This window comes from Rhincodon typus, chromosome 5 (genome assembly GCF_021869965.1).
Source record: "Rhincodon typus isolate 14 chromosome 5, sRhiTyp1.1, whole genome shotgun sequence".
Lineage (NCBI taxonomy): Eukaryota > Metazoa > Chordata > Chondrichthyes > Orectolobiformes > Rhincodontidae > Rhincodon > Rhincodon typus.
This window is the reverse complement of record NC_063336.1, coordinates 86,264,047-86,284,076: the sequence shown is the minus strand read 5'-3', so window position 1 is coordinate 86,284,076 and position 20,030 is coordinate 86,264,047. Positions and strand designations below refer to the sequence as shown.

The 20,030-nt window shown below is 38.6% G+C and overlaps 1 protein-coding gene across 1 annotated transcript in view; it reads right to left on the bottom strand.

The window, feature by feature from the left end:
• disc1 (DISC1 scaffold protein) overlaps positions 1–20,030 on the bottom strand; it is a 95,042-nt gene that overhangs the window by 53,746 nt on the left and 21,266 nt on the right. The window contains exons 3-7 of the mRNA XM_020510132.2: positions 18,558–18,627; positions 16,355–16,490; positions 14,818–14,935; positions 3,949–4,181; positions 2,425–2,479 (exon numbers count right to left, since the gene is read on the bottom strand). Coding sequence (XP_020365721.2) covers positions 2,425–2,479; positions 3,949–4,181; positions 14,818–14,935; positions 16,355–16,490; positions 18,558–18,627 — 612 coding nt within the window. The remainder of the gene's footprint in view (positions 1–2,424; positions 2,480–3,948; positions 4,182–14,817; positions 14,936–16,354; positions 16,491–18,557; positions 18,628–20,030) is intronic.

Genomic DNA, 20,030 nt, shown 5'->3' with positions numbered 1-20,030 from the left:
AGAAGGATCCCGACCCGAAACGTCAACTTTCCTGCTCCTCTGATGCTGCCTGGCCTGCTGTGTTCCTCCAGCTCCACACTGTGTTATCTCTGACTTCCAGCATCAGCAGTTCTTGCTATCTCTGAAACAGTTTGGTAGTCTTTGCTTCCCAGTTCAGATGTTGAGATAGAGCCATTGAGTCATGCAGCATGGACACAGACAGTTTGGTCCTTCTTTGGCTAGCCAGGCCCTTGGTGTTTAACTGTTTGTCTTTCTCTGGAAACATCCATTGGTTTGCAAGCAGCACAAAGCTATTGATTCATTTGGAAAATGTCTCTCATTTATCAGTTCAAAAGTCACAGCTCACAAACATGTTGCAGGCAACTAGTTCCCTTTAAATTTAAACTGAGGTTTTTTTTTGCTGCAGAGAACAGGCAGTTCTGCTGAGGAGATCAGTTGTACAAACTCTGTGTCTTTCTTTCAGTGTGTCTATGTCTTTGTAAATTGTTTCCAGTTCCAACCTGCTCAGTTAGCTGAGAACAAATCAGTTTTACTTGTAAAAAATTCCTCCAATTACTTGTAAACAACTCCTCCATTCCTGATCATCTCTATATTGCAGGAACCCACAGTCACACAAACAGAGTTCACAATAGGTATCTAATTTCTTGCTGCAAAATTATGCAGCGGCAGCCATGCTAGTAAATCCCTGTTTATTAAAACAGTTCTTCCTTAGCAGAGTGACATCTACAGTGCAGGTCAATTCCCAAACTGGGTGATGTTACCATGAAGGTCCCACTTTCTTAATCTCGTCCCTTGCCTGAGACGGTAACCCCCAGGTTAAACTCACCACCAGTCATCTCTCTCTAATGAGAGAGAAGTCCTATTGTCCTCTGGGACCATGGTGACTTTTACGTTTAAATGACCACAGGTTTTAAAAATAAAAATTAAAAAAACATGGCCCTTACAGCTATAATAAATTAGTAAACCATGATAACTCTGATACAAAGCCATGTTGAATGTACCTGATTATATTATGATTCTTCCCTCCTCAACAAAGGACTTTAGCATTTTCTTTGATGGAGAAAGGCAAACTGCAGTTTTCTGCTTTCTGTCTCCCTCTTTTCATGAATTGAGGTGCTGCATTTGTAATTTTCCAATTTGCTGGACCTTTCCAGAATGTAGAGAATTCTGCAAGTTCATAACCAATGCATCACCATCTCTGCAGCCATTTCTTTTAAAATTCTAATATGAAAGCCATCAGTATTAGGAAAGGGATCAGTAAAGGAGGGATGCATGTAGTGCTAATCACTTAGACCTGCGCCTTCCAGGGGCTTGGGCATGGTCATCACTATACCTCTCACAAGAAACCTTATATTAGGGGTCAAAATAATTGTTTTATTAAAGGTCCCACAAGAGATTTTCTTTGCAAAGTCTAGGATTGGTTACTCAAAAGTCTGGTTAGGAATTAATGCAGTGGCTATTTGGAGGTCTTTAATGGATTAATTTTACTGTGTTATGAATACAGTGGTAGAAAGGCTGACTTGGTTCAACTGTCTCCATGTCAAAACAATAACTAATAAACTCATTTTTTCATTAACTCAGGCCAGTCTGGATCAATTGTTTAAAACATAAATTCCTTTGGTTTGGGAGAAAAGTATCCACAAAGGAAGGAATCCTTTTCAAAATCAAAATCAATCAAAATTGTTGTGACCACCAAGGGGATGGGTGAATAAAGAGGAGTCTGTTCATTCCCCTTGCTTTGAAAGCATGACAATTTGGGGTAGCCCATCTGAAACTGTAAAAAACTGGGGAACTTCAGACTGTTTATCACACAAGTATCATTTATTGTTCTAAAAACCAAGCTGATTCATTCACGCCCTTTATAGAAGGGCCAGACATTCTTATCTGGTCTGGACAACATATGACTCTTGACCCACAGCACTGCTTTCTGAAATGCATTGCAAGCTACTCAGTTCAAGAACATTTGGAGCAATAAATACTATCCTTGCCTTGGGTGCCCATATCACATGAAAGAATAAAACAAAAATATATCTAATGTTCTTTTTAACTTCTCCAACATATCAACTTCTTTTTAGAAGTGCCCAGTGCTACATACAGTATTTCAAACTGAGTCTCACTAGGAAGATAACAGATTAGTTCGATCCACAAATTTATTTGCAGGTTTGCTTGTCTGGATTAATAAGGCACAACAGATTCAACTATCATCTTGCTCTGTCCTATTTATCCATATATATAAAAAGTGGTTCCTGATCTTTTAAAAAATCAAACACATTCTTAAGGATGCAGCGATAAATTCTATGAATTAATATGGCCAAGGAAAATGCAAACAAATAGAAGAGTTTTATTATTTGAGAGGAATCTTAATCAGCTAAGGTCAAACACTAAAATTATATACTGAGAGAATTTTCTTAATATTGTGCTTACCTTTGCAGTAGCTGTCTTAATAGCCATGATTAGTGACTGTTCTTTCTGCTGCAGCCTAATAAACAGGATTATGCAATTACTATGTACAATATGGCAATCATTACCACTTATCTATGAAAACTTCTAACATGCTCCTTGGTTCCAATGCTTTCTAAGCACAAGAAGCCAAAATATTCATTACTAGGAAAAATACATTTTTAACCAAAAAGTAAAAGTATTTTGCTGAAGTATAAAATGAGAAAAATAGTTGTTGAAATTATAATGTGCATAGGTTTTAAAATTTAAAACTCTTTGTAAGAAGTGTAACGAAGGAAGTCATTCGTCTGCATGCAATAGAACAATGGGCAGTACTATGTCTTAAATCAACTATCGCCAGGAGTAGTGGTTAATTGCAATTTACAAACTGCTCTTGGAATACGTCAAAAAAAACTTGCTTTAACATATGCATGCAAAAATCAGACCAGCAACATCTGACTCTGCATGATGTGTAAACAATAAATATGATTGCCACACTCTACCACAAACTAAACATTAGGTGGAATTGCATAATTCTCCACTGCTAGGAGCTACACAAGCTTAAAATCTAACTTCAAAAGACTGGCTCCAATAGAAACAAACCACAACCTATATGAATCTTGGTAAAAAAACTTTTTTTCAAAATCAAACATTATGCATCTTCTTATCATTTTTGCATAAGCTTGATAGTTGAAATAGAAATCTGACCTATATTTGATTATCCCAAAAATTTATCATTGGCTTTTAAAAAATTAGTTTCACAGCTAGACAAGGTTCATCCTAAAGGGTGGTAATGGCAAGAGGTGAATGAAGAAGAGGAAAACAACAAACAATTTGTTTGAAAATTGCAAACATGAGTGAAATGGCTGTTTGCCATATGATGGTGGGAAAGACAGAACATTCTCGTCCAGGAATTCTTTCTATAATGTGACGAAGTATATCACATGACCAGACAAGATGGACTTCAAGTTATGCATGCAAGTCTAGTCTATAGCTACATATGGCATTTCAAAGATTTACTTACTCAAAACTAGGTGCATTTCCACTGACTGACATAAGAAAACAGCTAATTGGAAGTCAACCATCTTTCAAATACCAGTTTTAAAATGTTCAATTGGTTTCACCCCAACAGTATTTTTTAAACAAATAGTTCCTCATTTCAATTGCCCTTTTATGTGAAGAACAGATTATTTTACATGGAATATTAAGTTTAGGCCCTTTATGCCTGTTTCATGATTCTGTTGGATATTGAAGAGTATTCAAGAATGTATTCAAGAGTACTAGTCAAAAGAGAGGAAGGAAATTCTCCAGCTTCCTGAGCAACAATTCTCCACCAACCAACAGCACTGAAGGTAGATTAATCAGCTATTCATCAGAGCTATTTGTAGATCTTTGAAATGGTTTGGGATATTTGAAGAGTCATTGGATTACATACAAGCTTTTCATTAAACCATCTATTGTATTGCAAGGCCAACTTGACTGTCAAGTAACACCTAAATATTCTTTTACCTCTTTACATCTTCAGGAAGCTTTGAATTGAAAAGGATTTTATTTCGTAATGGCAGAACATCTTTCAGGGTCTTATTCAGATCTTGTAACTCATTCACTGAGACAATCGATAAAGAAGGAAGTTCATAATCATACGACTGTATGAGTCTGGTTTCTTCTTCTATTTCTATACACAGTTGATGGTCTTTAGCTTCCAATACTGCCAGTTGTTCTTTAAGATCAGTGATTTCTTCCTATTGTAATAAAATGCATTACTGAGCTAGATACGAAACTCAAATAAAGACTTTATTACAAAGCTATATCAGGCATTAGTATGGCAGAAATTTAATGACTATATTAGACTACCTGAAAATTGAAATATACTTTTTTCCACAATAAATTCATTTTTTGAGTTAGCATGACAAGACTTTAAGGCAAGCAAGAGATATTATGAAAGAAAGCAAAGCATGTTGATTGCTGACAAAATAGTGTTATAAATGGAGCAACAATTTCATTGACCTAAGCAGAACTATGTTTAAAAAGGTTCAAAGACTTAAGAAATTATGCAGGACATACATTAACTGTGATAGAAAGCCATATTTTCTATAATTGCAAACAAAATGGCATAAATGGACATTCTGATGGAATTATAGTCCAGTTACATTGCAAGGTTTTGCCCATGTAAAGCAATCACCTTGCCTTGCTATCCCCATTGTGTCAATCTCAAGAGAGGCCATTTAGTGTCATAAAGTCATACAGCATGGAAACAGACCCTTTGGTCCAACCAGTCCATGTTGACCATAATCCCAAACTAAATTAGTTCCACATGCCTGCACTTGGACCATATCCCTCAAAACATTTCTTATTCATGTACTTATCTAAATGTCTTTTAAACGTTGTAACTGCACCAAAATCCACCACTTCCTCTGGAAGTTCATCCCATACACAACCACTCCCTGTGTAAAAAATAAATTGCCCCTCATATCTTTTCAAATCTTTTTCTCCTCACCTTAAAAATATGCGCCCCTGTTGTTGAAATCTCCTACCCTAGGGAAAAGACACCTGTCATTCACCTCATCTATACTCCTCATGATTTTATAAACCTCTAAGGTCACCCCTCAACCTTTTATACTCCATGAAAAAAGTCCCAGCCCATCCAGCCTCTCCTTATAACTCAAACCTTTCATTTCCGGCAACATCCTGGTAAATTTCTTCTGAACCCTCTCCAGCTTAATAATATCCTTCCTACAACAGAGCGACCAGAATTGGACACAGGACACCAGATGAGGCCTCACCAACATCTTGTACAATCTCAACATGATGTCCCAACTTGTATACTCAATGGTCTGGGGAATGAAGGCTAGCGTGTTAAATACCTCCTTAACCACCCTATCTATATGTGATGCAAACTTCAAGGAATTATGTACCTGAATCCCTAGGTCTCTCTGTTTCACAACACTACCCAAGGCCCTATTTTTAACTGTATACGTCCTATCCTTGTCTGTTTTACCAAAATGCCATACCTTGCATTTATCCAAATTAAACTCCATTTGAATTAGCTTTAGCTTTATTGTCACATGTATTCAAATGAGTATAGTGAAAGTTTACAGTCGCTGCATTATAGCACCATCTCAGTCAAAAAGGTACCTAGGTACAGATACTCAAGATCAAATTCTAAAGAAACAAATCTTGCGCCTGAGCATCCTACGGCCCGCAGGACTCAACATTGAGTTCTCCAATTTCAAATAACCTTCTCACCCATCCCCTGGCTCCTCTTCCAGCCCCACCTCCTCCCTTCCATTCCACCTTCTGAACCTCCCTTCCAGCCACCAACTGGATTCATCCCTCCCATCAACCAACCAGGTCGTACCTACCACCAGTGTACACCTATCACCACCATTCCACCTCCACCCTTCCCCCCTCTCTTTATCTGCAGCTCCCCCTAACCCCACATCCAGTCCTCAATTTGGGTTATATCCAAAACGTTGACTGCTCCTTTCCTCCAGATGTTACCTGGCTTGCTGAGTTCTTCTAGCCTCCTGTTTGTCTATCTTGAATTCCAATATCTGCAGTTTCTTTGTCTCTAACATAGCAGTCATCCCACTTTAGGTGTCATTTCTTTGCCGCTGGGCCTATTTCGCTGACACTGCTGAATCCACACTCGCAACACAACCAACAGTCTCTGGCTCCGCTGCTAGGCCAGGCCACCTCCAGGCCACTGGTCCCGCTTTGGCTGCAGATGCTGCTGCCGTCAGCCCATAACGCTGGGAAGACAACTTTGCTGCTGCTGCCACAAGTCCCGAATGACAAGAGAATGTACTCTCTGCCACGGCCTCCGATTGCTAGGAGAATGCCCCCACTGCTGCCGCTTCCAAGTACCAGCAGAAACCACATCTACAATTTCGCATGCAGTCCTCTCGCACTGCCGCACTAGTGCTGCTGACCAACCCGCCACAGAAAAGACCAAAAGAAAAGGAAAATAAAGCAAAACAGAAAGAGCAGAAGCAAAAGAAAAACAAAGAAGGAAAGCAGATGGGAGCGGATGGGCTCTGGGTAAGAGCACGCATGCAGCCCTGTTATTCCACCGCCATCTTGCACCAAAATCTGCCATTCTTCTGCCCACTGACCCAACTGATCAAGATCTCTTTTAATCATATATAACCTTCACTGTCCACTATACCACCAATTTTGGTGTCATCCACAGAGTTACTAACCATGTCTTGATCATTTTTTGAACTCCTACTCGGCACTAATAGCCCCATCTTCTCCCAACCCCCATTCTTTCGTGTCACTCTGGGAAAAAACTCTTTCCAAGAGTTTTGCATCTGCCAATCTGCTCCAGTATATATTCATCTCCATCTAATTCTCCCATCCCCATTAAAAATGTTATTCTCAAATTATTCTGCTTATCCTCCAAAGGGGAAAGACTAGAATGTTTACAACCAAAACTTGTTCCATCTGGAACCGAGGACATCACCGTGAGGAACTCCTGCAGCAATGTCCTGTGACTGAGAGTAATTGACTGCCAACAACCATAAGCATGTTGCTTTGTGCTAAGCGACAGTCCAACATTTCCCACCCGAATTCAGCTCTTTTGTCCATGATTGAACCAAGGCTATAATGAATTCAGGTACTTAGTGGCCCTGGCAACACCAGTGAGCAAATTACTGCTGTGTAAGTCTCACATCATTAGCACTCCCAATGGCCCCTTCAATCACTTTTTGATGATCCATAGTAGGCTGATGGAGCAGTAATTGTCAGTAATCAGGGTTGGATCTGCCCTGCTTTTTGTGGTTAGGTCATACCTAGGCAATCTTCTATATCTCCTGGTAGATGTCAGTTTTGTAGCTGTACTGGAACAGCTTGGTGGGGGCCATGAATAAAGCTGGAGTAGTAATGTTGATGGAATGTTGTCAGGATCCATAGCCTTTGCGGTAACCAGTGCATTTAGCCATTTCTTGATATCACAAGGAGGCATCAAACTGGCTGAAAACTGGGGTCTGATGCTGGGGACCTCAGAAGGAAGTGGATCATCCACTCACAATTCTTGATGAAGATGGTTTCAAATTCACAGTCTTTTGCGCTGATCTACTCTGTACCTACATTGAGGATGGGGTGTTTTTGTGGCATTTCTTTCTCTAGTTCATTGATAACTGTCGACCACCATTCATGACTGAATGTGGCAGAGCTGCAGAGCTTACATCTGATACATTGATCATGGGATTGAAGTCTGTCTACTGCATACCACTTTCACAGTTTAGCTTCCGGGCAGTCCTGTGTTTTGGTTCACCAGGTTGACATCTCACTTTTAAGTGTGTGTGGTGTCCGCCTAGCATTCTTCTTGCACTCATCATTGAATGACGTTTGTTTCCTTGGCTTGATGGTAATGATGAAGTGGGTGATATGCTGGGCTGTGTATAATATAGGTTATATAATTGAGAAGGTCCTGCCTGAGGCGTGGTAACCCTCAGGTGAAACTCACTGTCAGTTGTCTCCCTCTAATGACTGAGCAGCCCTATGATCCTCTGCTACTATGGCAACTTTATATGGTTGAGATCCCAACACTGATCCCTATGGCACCCTACTAGTTACAATTTGTTAATGTGAAACACACCTTTTCTTCTGACTCGTGCCTTTCCTGCATCAATGCTAAATTATCACTCTCAACCTCATGACCTCTTAACTTGTGCAGTAATCTTCTATGTGGCACCTTATCAAATGCATTTTGGAAATTGAAATATGGTACATTTACTGTTTCCACTCATCTACCCTGCTTGTTACATCCTCAAAGAACTTTAACAAATACATCAATTATGATATCAATTTCATAAAACCATGTTGGATCTTCCGATTGTATTATGATTTTCTTAACGTATGGATACTACGTAATTAATAATAGATCCTAACAATTTTCTAATGGCAGATGTTGGCTTAACTGGCCACACTTTCCTGCTTTTGTCACGATCCTGTTTTGAAGAAACAAGTGTTACTTTTAGCAGTTTCCCAATTGCTTAGGAACTTTCTAGAATTTAAGGTATCTTGGTATACTACAACCAAAGCAACTACGATCTGTGCAGCACTTCTTTTAAATACAAGCCACTGGATCAATGAAACTTTAGTTCCATTCATGTTCATAGCAAATTTTGTTCAGAGATTGTCTTTTTTTTGCTCTTTCATCCCTTTTGCTCACTGATTTTTCATTATTATTGAGAGGCTTTCCACGTCTTCAATTGTGAAGGCAGATACAAAATAGTTATTAAAAGTCCAATGTTAGTTATTCCAACATTAATTCCCCAGTCTCACCCCGGAAGGGATTAATTTGTACTTTAGCTAATCTCTTGCTGTCTGTTTATATATTTCTTATTAGTTTACTTAAAAAACTCCTCATCTTGATTCCAAGTGGCAATCAACTTATTTTTAAATTGTGTCCCCTGGTTATGCACTCCCCGTCCAGGCGAAATATTAAATGTTGTATGACAGAATTCTTTCTCTGCAATAAAATACTCAAATCTTCAGGCTCTCTATACACCTCATTGTGGTGGGTGTTTTTCTGATTTATTGTTTTAGACCCTTTTGAATTTGCTCGATTTATTACTGCAGCTTCTTTGATTTTGTATTCCTCTTCCTCTTGATGCGGTACATTTATACTGGTTTCTTAGGATCTTTTCCAGGAATCGTGTTCCAAGTGTTTTGTCAGCACATCGACTGATGGTTTAAAGATTAGCAACTTGCATTTACCTGCATCGACTCTCTCTGTTTAAATGTTTCAATGAGTTTACCCTTCATTCTGAATTAAAGAAAATACAGGCCTAGTTTGCCCAATCTCTCTACACAGGATGGTCTCACCATCCTGGGAACAAGTCTGGTGAACCTTCATTGCATTCTCACCACTGCAAAAATATCTTTCCTGAGATCTTTCCTAGGTCAATATGTAGAGGGTCCTACTTGGGAGGGTGCAACACTGGACTTCCACTTAAGAAACAAGGTCGGGCAGGTGACTGAAGTGTCAGTCGGAGAATACTTTGGGTCCAGTGACCATAGTTCTCTTAGTTTTAACATGGCTATGGAAAAATATAGGACAAGTCCACAGGTTAAGGTGCTAAACTGGAGCAGGGCCAATTTTAGGGCCATGAGGCAGGATCTGGATTGGATGAGTCTGTTTGAAGGAAAAGGAATGACTGGCAAATGGGAGATTTTTAAAAGTGTGATATCAAGACTCCAGAGACAGTATGTCCCTGTTAGGGTGAAGGTAGAAGCTGGCAGGTTTAGGGGTCCCTGGCTGACAAGGGATATTGAGGTTCTGGTCAGGAAAAAGAAGAAGGCATACATTGGGTTTAAGCTATCGGGCTCCAGTGAATCGCTAGTTGACTACAATAAGTGTAGGAGCATACTTAAGAGGGAAATCAGAACAGCAAAAAGGTATGAGATAGATCTGGCAGATAAGGTTAAAGATAATCCCAAGGGGTTCTGTAGATATATGAAGAGTAAAAGAGTGGTTAGGGAGAGAATAGATCCCCTTAAAGATCAGCATGGCCATCTATGTGTGGAACCACATGAGATGGGGGAGATTTTTAATGAATACTTCTTATCAGTGTTTACTGAGGAGAGAACTAAGGAAAACAAGTGGGGATGTTGTGGATCACACACATATTACAAGAAAGGAAGTTTTTACAGCGTTAGATTGCATTCAAGTGGATAAATCCCCTGGGCCTGATCAAGTCCATCCTCGGACGTTATAGGAGGCTAGGGAAGAAACTGCAGAGGCCCTTGTAGAGATCTTTGCTTCATCTTTAGCCACTGATGAAGTTCCAGAAGACTATAGGGTGGCTAATGTTGTTCCATTGTTTAAGAAAGGTAGTAAAGACAAGCCAGGGAACTACAGGCCAGTGAGTCTGACATCAGTGTTAGGCAAGCTATGGGAGAGGATACTGAGGGACAGGATTAACCAACATTTGGATAGTCAAGGTCTGATTAGGGATAGTCAGCATGGATTTATGCGTGGGAAGTCATGTCTGACAAATCTTTCAGAGTTTTTCGAAGAGGTGACCAAAAGGATAGATGAGGGTAGGACAGTGGATGTTGTCCATAGGAACTTTAGTAAGGCCTTTGACAAGGTCCCATATGGCAGGCTAGTCATGAAGGTTAAGGTCGCATTGGATCCAGGGAGAGGTAACTAATTGGATTCCAAACTGGCTCGATGGTAGGAAGCAGAGGGTGATGGTTGAAGGCTTCTTCTCAGAGTAAAGGCCTCTGACTAGTGGTGTGCCACAGAGGTCGGTGCTGGGACCTTTGCTATATTTACATAAGTGATCTGGATGTGAATGCACAAGGCATGATTAGTAAGTTTACGGATGATACAAAATTAGGAGGTATAGTTGGTAGCGAAGAAGGTTAGCAAAAATTAGAGAGGGATCTTGATCAGATGGGCAAGTGGGCTGAGGAGTGGCAAATGCAATTCAATGCATACAAGTGTGAGGTGCTGCACTTTGGAAAGTCAAACCAAGGTGGGACTTATATAGTAAATGGTAAGGTCCTGTGGAGTGTTGAGGAACAGAGGGACCTGGGAGTACAAGTACATAGTTCGTTGAAAGCGGCATCACAGATAGACAGGGTGGTGAAGAAGGCATTTGGCATGCTGGCCTTCAACAGTCAAGGCATTGAGTATAGCAGTTGTGTTACAGTTGTATAAGTCATTGGTGAGGCCGCGTTTAGAGCGCTGTGTACAGTTTATAGGAAAGACATAATTAAACTGGAAAGTGTGCAAAGAAGATTTATGAGGATGTTGCCATGACTAGTAAGCCGGAGTTAGAGGGATAGGTTGGCCAGGATAGGACTTTATTCCTTGGAACATAGAAGGTTGAGGAGTGACTTTATTGAGGTGTATAAAATCATAAGGAGCATAGATAGGATGAATCTTTTTTACAGGGATGGGGAATTGAAAACTAGAGGGCATAGGTTTAAGGTGAGAGGGGAAGATTTAAGAAAGACCTGAGGGGCAACTTCTTCACACAGAGAGTGGTGCATAAATGGAATGGGCTATCAGAGAAAGTGGTTGAGGCAGGTACAATAGCAACATTTAAAAAACATTTGGACAGGTACATAGGTGGGAAGGGTTTAGAGGGATATGGACCAAATGTGGGCAATTGGAACTAGCATGGTCAGCATGGACCAGTTTGGGCCGAAGAGCCTGTTTCCATGCTGTATTACCTTATGATTCTCTAAGGAGGGCAAAATTTACATCCTATTCCAGGTATGGTCTAACCAAGTTCCAACACAATTGTACCAAGAGTTCACTAGTCAAATCCTCTTGCAATAAAGGCTAACGTTCTATTAGCCTTCCTAACAGCTTGCTGCACCTGCACGTTAGCCTTCACTGACTCATCGACAAGGATAACCTCTTCCCATTCAAAAAAATATCTGCACACCTGTTTCTCCTACCAAAATGGATAACCTTGCATTCTTCCACATCATATTCTATCTGCCATGTTGTTGTCCATTCACTAAGCCTCTCAAAATCCTCCTGAAGTCACTTTACAGCTTCCTCACCACACGCATTCCCTCTTAGCTTTGTATCATCTACAAGTTTAGAAGCATTACATTTGGTTACATTGTAAATACATCTCTGGACTGCTCATCATATATTGTGCAATCAATTCATCTATCTTAAAAATGCCAGTGCAGACAGATAAAGGGATTTTCATTCTGTATTTTTACCATTTTCCACTACTACTATTCAGTGTACTCTGTTAAGTTGCATGCTTAAATTTGTACTTCCTGCCACACTCCATTATCACTGCCTATAATCACGAACCTGCACAATTACCTTATCCTTTCTCATTTCCTTTCTGGATCTCCTCTGATGAGAAGCCTTCCAAAAACTTTTCTATTTAAAGCTCCCCGCAGTTTATGATTTTCAAGGACACTTTCTCCCCCAATGGTAAAGCTCCCTCTTTCTCTTGTACTAGCATCAGTATCCTATGAATTAAAACCCATTCTCCCATACTAGTCTTTGAGCCAATCATTCAACTCTGTATTTATCCTATGCCAATTTGCTTATGAACTCCCAGTTGTGGTTATACAAAACAGGATCTATTCCTTTGACGATACAGATTCCTGTTATAGTACATCTCTTTTCACTTCCTTGACTGAATGACTTCCTGCAGGACTGTAGTAGACTCAGTACTTGAATCCAAGGACTGCCATCTGGAACAGAGAGTTCGGATAACCCTCACGCTCCCTGATGCCCTGCAATGTCTGCAGCTCAGGGTCCAGCCCAACCACTCTGCATTGAAATCCCTTGAGCTATAGATTGTACTGCATATACAGATGGACAGGACTGCAATGTTCTCCACAAACACCCATATGCTGCAGTTATGGTACATATAACACTTCCCTGCCATAAATATCTAACCTTATTTATCTGATTTGTTAATATAAAATAATAGAAAATTACATTTTCCTTACTTTGAGACTAAAGAAAAACAATCACCTGCTGCCTCAAGTTAAAAGAATTAACAGCAACATCATTTTCCTTTCTGTCTTTGACACAGTTAACTGCATTATCTTCCTTCAATGGGTCTCTTCTATTATCCCGCTGGATGGCACTCCATGCTCAGCTATATAATTATAATCACTTACAACAACCTCACTGCCACACCTCTCGAGTCCCCCAAGGTCCCATTCTCGATCCCTCCTGTTTCTAATCTGCATTCCTCCCATTTGCAATACCAACACAACATCAGGTTGATCGCACCCAGATGTATCTTATCACCACCTCTCTTGACCCTTCACTGTATTAATGTCATATTCCTTATCTGTCATTAGGTACTGATTGAGCAGGAATTTTCTCTAAATATGGGGAAGACTGAAGTCCAACATTCCCTTTAGCTGTGCAGCTGCTCAGAGGCATGCTAATACATTAACTTCTGGTTTTGGAAGTCACTGCCATGCCCAAGCCTCAGAGGTATGCGCAGAAGAAGAAAAAAAATTGAAAGAATGTAGCTGAAGGCCTAGTTGTTCTTGGTCCCCACCACAAACTCTATTCCTTACCATTAGCTTCATTCTTCTTCCAAGTAATTGTCCAAGGTTCAACCTGACCATTCACAACATTGCTGCAATATCTGACTGACATGAGCTACTGATACATTTCTAGTCTGTTTCCAAGAACTCTGTCGAGCATACTACTCTAATGACATTGCTCAACTCTGTTCCTGCATCAATTCATCTTCTACCAAAACCTTTATGCCTTTGGTTTTAGGTTATTTTTCTGTATTGGGTAAAGGTGTTATAGCAATGCAAGTCTTTTGCTTTATTTCATATTAAAAAAAAATTTGCAGTGTAAGTCAATGTGAAGTAACTTAAAGAACATTTGGGTTCTGCTATTTAACAAGATTATGACTGATCTGTTGCCTAATTCTGTACGCCTACCTTAGGCCATATCCTTGATACCCTAGCTTAATAAAAAATTGTCTACCTCAGATTTAAATGTAGCAACTGAATTAGCACTGATCGCCATTTGAAGAATAGAGTTCCAAACTTCCACTACTCTTTGCATGTAGAAGCACTTTCTAACATCTCTCCTGAATTGCTGGTTGAAATCACACATGACTTAAATCAACTGAGGTGTTAGATATAGGAGCTCTAGTGGGAGTATACAAGGGATGTTTTGAGAACTGTACCAGGGTTTGTTTTGGACACTAAATAAAACCTGCTTTGTTTCTTTTCAAGTTATAAAGGAGTGTTTTGGGATTAATGGCATTATACTCTTATTATATGCTTAAAACCTTTGAATTTCTATTATAAGTAGATAGTTAATTCAGTTGTCGGGATGGCTGGTTTGTGATACACTGCGAAGCCAACAGTGTGGGTTCAATTTCCACATCAGCTGACATTACCATGAAGGTCCCTCCTTCTCAACCTCACCTGAGGCATGGTGAACCTCAGGTTAAACTCACCATCAGTTGTCTCTCTTGTGAGAGGCAGCCCTATTTTGTTTCGAATTGTTCAATTTTATCGCCATTTCTTCTGTAATAAACTTTTGTTTTACTGTTAATAGCAAATCTGCAGCATTGTGTGCTTATGTTTTAACTGACAGCAGTTTGTTAAAACCAGAACAAATAAAAGTATGACCTTTCAAGGCAGGTTCCTGACAGGGATCTGATTCATTCAGCAATAACATCAGCTGGAATCAGAGCAATGAACAACACATTTCTATTGTGAACTATAGTAACATTGCAAATTATATTTCATAAATGAATATATTGTCTTTCCATAAACTCAAATTTCAAATATGCTCCATCCATAGGAACCAGTGAATTAACTATAATAATTTGCTTCACTGTTTTTAAAAAAGGACATTAATTGTATAAATGTGTACAATTCATCACGTACCTGTAACTGCTGTCTGTCTTGAATAAGCTGTTTTTTCCTTGACCATGACATGTGTAGATTATCAGGTTTTGAATCTGAAAATCTCTCTTCTACACTTTGTAGTAAATTACCTGTATTGCTAAATGTACATTAACAGAAGATTACAAACTGTTGCATATTCTTTGCACATGAAACACCAGCACACCCAAAATGTTAAAGTTCTTACATTAGAAAACTGGATTTCTATTCAAGACCGGTGCTATTAGTTACTAACAGACTTCCTTAGCTTGTGCCTTTTTTTAAACAGTTTAAGCAGATTCCACTGAAGAAGTTTGACAGAACATTAGCAGCACTTCAACAGGAAATCGGTAAGTTAAACCAGAACATGTCTTAAGTGTGTACTTGGTTCAGTGGATCACATGTACGTTTTAAATTTAACATCGACATTAATTTGCTTGTATTTCAAGCTGTTGTCAACAGATATTCTTAGTTCAGGATTTGACCCATGAATGACAACAGCATTAAGAACAGCTGTTTACAAAAATCTTGATTTATTAAAATTTAAACGGGACAAATCAGCAAGTCAGAATTGAAGTAAAAATAGAGTTCCATTGCCAAAATTTGCTAAAAATTGTGGGTTGGACAAGCTGGAAGCTAGATGAGAAATCAACGTAGAGGGAAAAGAATAAAATTTAGATGAGTAATTTTTATATAAATACAGCTAGAGTTATACCAGCATACATATATATTGGTCTCCTAGTCTGAGGAAGGACATCTTTGCCATTGAGCAAGTCCAGCAAAGGTTCACCAGACTGATTCCCAGGATGGCAGGACTGACATGAGAAAAGTCTGAATCGACTGGGCTGGCAATCGCTGGAATTTAGGAGAATGAAGGGGAATCTCATAGAAACATATAAAATCCTGATTGGACTGGACGGGCTAGATGCGGGAAGAATGTTCCCAATATTGGGGAAGTCCAGAACTTAGGGGCTCACAGTCTAAGAATAAGGAATATGAGATGAGGAAGAGTTTCTTCACTCAGTGTTGTGAACCTGTGGAAATCTCTCCCAACAGGAAGCTGCTGAGGCCAGTTCATTAGATATATTCAAGTAGGAGCTGGACATGGCCCTTGCAGCCAGAAGGATCAAGGAGAATGGAGAAAAAGGGGGAATGGGATTCTGAGATTACAAGATCAGCCATGATCATATTGAATGGAGGTGTAGGCTCAAATGGCCAAATGGCCTACTCCTGCACTTATTTTCCATGTTTTTATATTGCATTATTAAAAACCAAATTATTCTAAAGTATTGGCATTCAGAGAAACTCTTTATAATTGGTGTCACTAGAGAAACCCAGAAGTAGAGTGTCCATCTTTGGGTCCCAACAGTGGCAAGAAAATATATACAGGTATCTAAAAGAAAATCCAAGATATTTCTGGTATAAGTAATTTTTTCTAGAAACATTTATATTTAAAAATCAAGATGTCTTTGTTCCTTTATACAAAATGGGTTTTCTTTCAAGTTTCATTTATAATCTGCTGATGGAATAATGCACATACTTATAATGGTCAACAACTTGAGCTTGAAGTTCAATTTCTTGCACAAATCTTGCAATACAAGGATAGGAGGAAGGTAACTGGAACTTTAAGGAATTTCCTCTTTTCAACTCAGCTAATTTCTTGTTGAACTGGTCAGCTAAAATAAAACCAAATTATTATTTAAAATTTGTTGAAACAATTGTTATTCTTCATAAGTGATAATTAAATCTACATACAGCACTAAAAAAGTGAGACTTATCCAAATAAAGACATGCTGTTGAAGCTATTCATTATGCATTCACTCATCAGAATAAGTACAAGAATTTCAAATTTCAAAGGAAACAATTTTTACTGCATGAGAAAGGGGCTGACTGCTTGGCATGCTAACTCTGATTGGCTGAGGCATTTCTATGGACAATGCACCAGGGAACTGTTGACTCATGCAATTTTTTAAATTAAAAAATGCAATGCTCAGGCATGCTTTTTCCTGATTGCAGGGCAGAACAAGACCTTGCATATGGGTATATGTAGCTTCTAGCAAGCAGTGAGTCTAACTAATAATTGTTAATTGGTTGTAATTATTGCACAATACTCAAGTTCTGTATTGCCAAGTGACAATTGAGACTACAAAGTAAGATTTAACATTGATCTGCTGCATAATTGTTTTTATGCAAATTATCAAAAGGAAGTCAGACATTACTGCATAATATAGTCCCAACAAAATTTCAATTTATGCTAAAAATAGCTAACTAAATATATTACACATGTAGAATACTAAATTTAACAGAAAAAAAAAACTATTGTTAAGCACAGTTTCAGTTTTGGAAATCCAAAACTTGTGTTATAACCAACTAAAGTCCAGATAGTTTCAAACAAAAATTAGAAAAAGCTTAAAACAAAACAGACAAGCCACACGGCGGGTCAAGTTATTGGTTCCTGTGCATTTGCAACGCCCTTTGTTGTGAAGCTTGATTAGGTTGCATTAAATGATCACATTTATGTAGTTTGGTGTGATGTTTATATAACTGTATAAATCTGTTCTACTAATCCAAGTGAGAACATGAACGAACTATGATGAGTCCATTCAGAGGCCTGGTTTTAACCCAAGAAGGGTTTTCACAATGTAGGAGACAAGTTTCTATGCATTATTGTGAGACTCAGCAATTTTAACTCTTGGTCATCATTTGAATATGGAAATGCTAACCCGTGGTTGAACCTGCTAAGAATAACGTAGAAACAAATAGGTGAGAAAAAACAAAAAATGCCCAAAATGTTTCAAGTCAAAGGTCTCAATCTATAAATGAATGGTCTTTAATCAACAATTAGAAGTTTCAGAAATAAAAGCGTACATTGCAGAAGCAAACACCGACTATTTCAAAGTGACTTAGAAGATAGGAATGAAGAATTTTCAGGACAGTAGGTGGCTCTGAATAACAACTAAAAAAATTAACAAGATAAGCTCGATGTCAAGAAAACTGAAAATATTTTAGGGGAAGACAAATAAATGAAATGGTTCAGCTGGATCTAAAAAAATTCACAGGAAAAAGCTAACAACTGGATCTTGCTCTAAGCATTCAAGTGAAACAAGCCAACAGTATTTTATAAGTTAAAGGAGATTGTCCAGCTTACAATTTTGTAACAATAGATCATTTAAACTTACTCAATATTAAGCAGAATGGTCAAATGAGTATGGTGACATAAGCTAACAGGTAAATGTGGCATAAAACCGCTTCCAGATGCAATGTAGTGGACTCCACTGGCAAAATTCACATCCAGAATGGGCTCCAGCAACAAACAGGAAGATAGACATAATTCAGATGTAACAGAATTTCTCAGGAAAGGTAATCAATATCTAACCAAATTTTAGATCTGGTAAATAAAGCTAGTTAAGGCCAGAAAAGAAATATACAATTTCAAGAAAATAAACACAATCAGACAGAAACTAAGATATAGTTAAAGACATAACAGAAAACCTCATTCATTCATTCATTAGAGGTTAACATCAGTAATTTGCTTTGTGGAGTATCATAAGCACTATTTCACCAGCATTTCACCATCATTGTCACAGCTCAGTTTTACAGTAGCATGCTAGAACACTGAACTTTTGGCCTTAATCATTAGGAGGAAATTCAGCTCATGCTCTCAAGAGAATGTAAAGTTCCTTGACTAATATAAGATTTTAGAACAATTCTACTGGCTATGAGAAAATTCAACAGGAGCTTACCTTTCTCATAATCATCTTCCATTACAGCCTTCTTCTGAAGTTTCTTCAGTTTTAAGATCAAAGACTGAAGCTACAGATCAAAACAGAAAAGGTCTCAAAGTAAAAGCTAGAAAAGAAGCATACTAAAAGCACAATATCCAGGCACTTTTCCAAAAGGAATTCTTTGGGAATGGTGAGGCTTACCATAATCAAAATTGAATCTGTATGAAACTCTGCAGATTTTCTATAATGAAAAGGTATGGTTTGTGCAGTATTGTGTTGTTTCATGAAGCAAATTGATATTCACTATACATTTAGGCTTCTGAAAATGGGGATCAGGAAACAAGGTAGGGGTCGCAAGCTGAAATTTTGGGTTCATGAGGTCCAAGGCAAGAATGGCTGTTTTGGAACCCTAACTAAATTATAACAGTTGCACCACTCCTATAACAGAAGGGCCCCTACTTTCACTGACCCTCAACTCATCCTCTCACAAGTCTCAGAGGGGAGTCAATAATTTTCAGGATTCCCAATGGGATTACAGTGGGAAAATTGATTTGGAAGCACTGATTTATGCTGTGATAAAGGTTCATGACATATTTAATTGGAAAGTTGGGTTCAGAAGTGGACAAAACCATGTAGCTTCAGGTTTGATTTATACTTCTATATTATGGATGTTAAGAAGGATGATTTAGTTTCATTTTGAGTCCTGTGAATGTGGTGGATTGTCCAAAGTTTGTTCACATGTACTTGGATAAAGATTTTAAAGAAATTCTTGAGGTGAATAGATCAGTAGTTTGGGTGTCCTATGACCCAGGGAGACAAAAACAGACAGTTTGCCTTTAGAGGAAGAACCATTCAGAAAGAGTGTGTGTCTGTGCCTGTGTGCGTGCTCATTTGTGTGTGTCCGTTTGTAGTTTTCTTTCAGGAGAACAAGGTCCTGAGAAGATCCACAAACAGAAGGATGTGGAAGAGAAGTTTAAGGAACACATGTTGGAAATAAGTGAACTGTGTCAACAGTTTGGTTAAGGTTCTCATGAAGAGACATGAACTACAGAATCAAGAGGATGCAGATATTTTCTGGAAAGAAACAACCATATCAAATGAACAAGGAACTTTATGGTAGAAACAAAGTGACACTTCACTGAGGTTAGAAAATCTGTAAGGTTGGTGTTGAGCCTAAAAAGGTTGAACTTTTATGGCTGACATTTGTAATAAGACTGTTCCAAATAATTCTTACATGGTGTATCTTCCTTTTGCTTGCAATAAACTTTGATGTTCTTTTGCTAAAAGTACACTGGCAGCCTCTTTGAATATGTTAAGTGACTAACTACCATGATAACTCAACTACAAAAATAAAACTTATGTTCTATTCTATTAAGCCAGATTTCACTCTGGGATCTGACTTGGCTAATATTATCAGCAGTTGGGATCGTACCAGCATACAAACAGATAGATATGCACAAAGCATAATAAAATCTTGAACACATTTGTTAT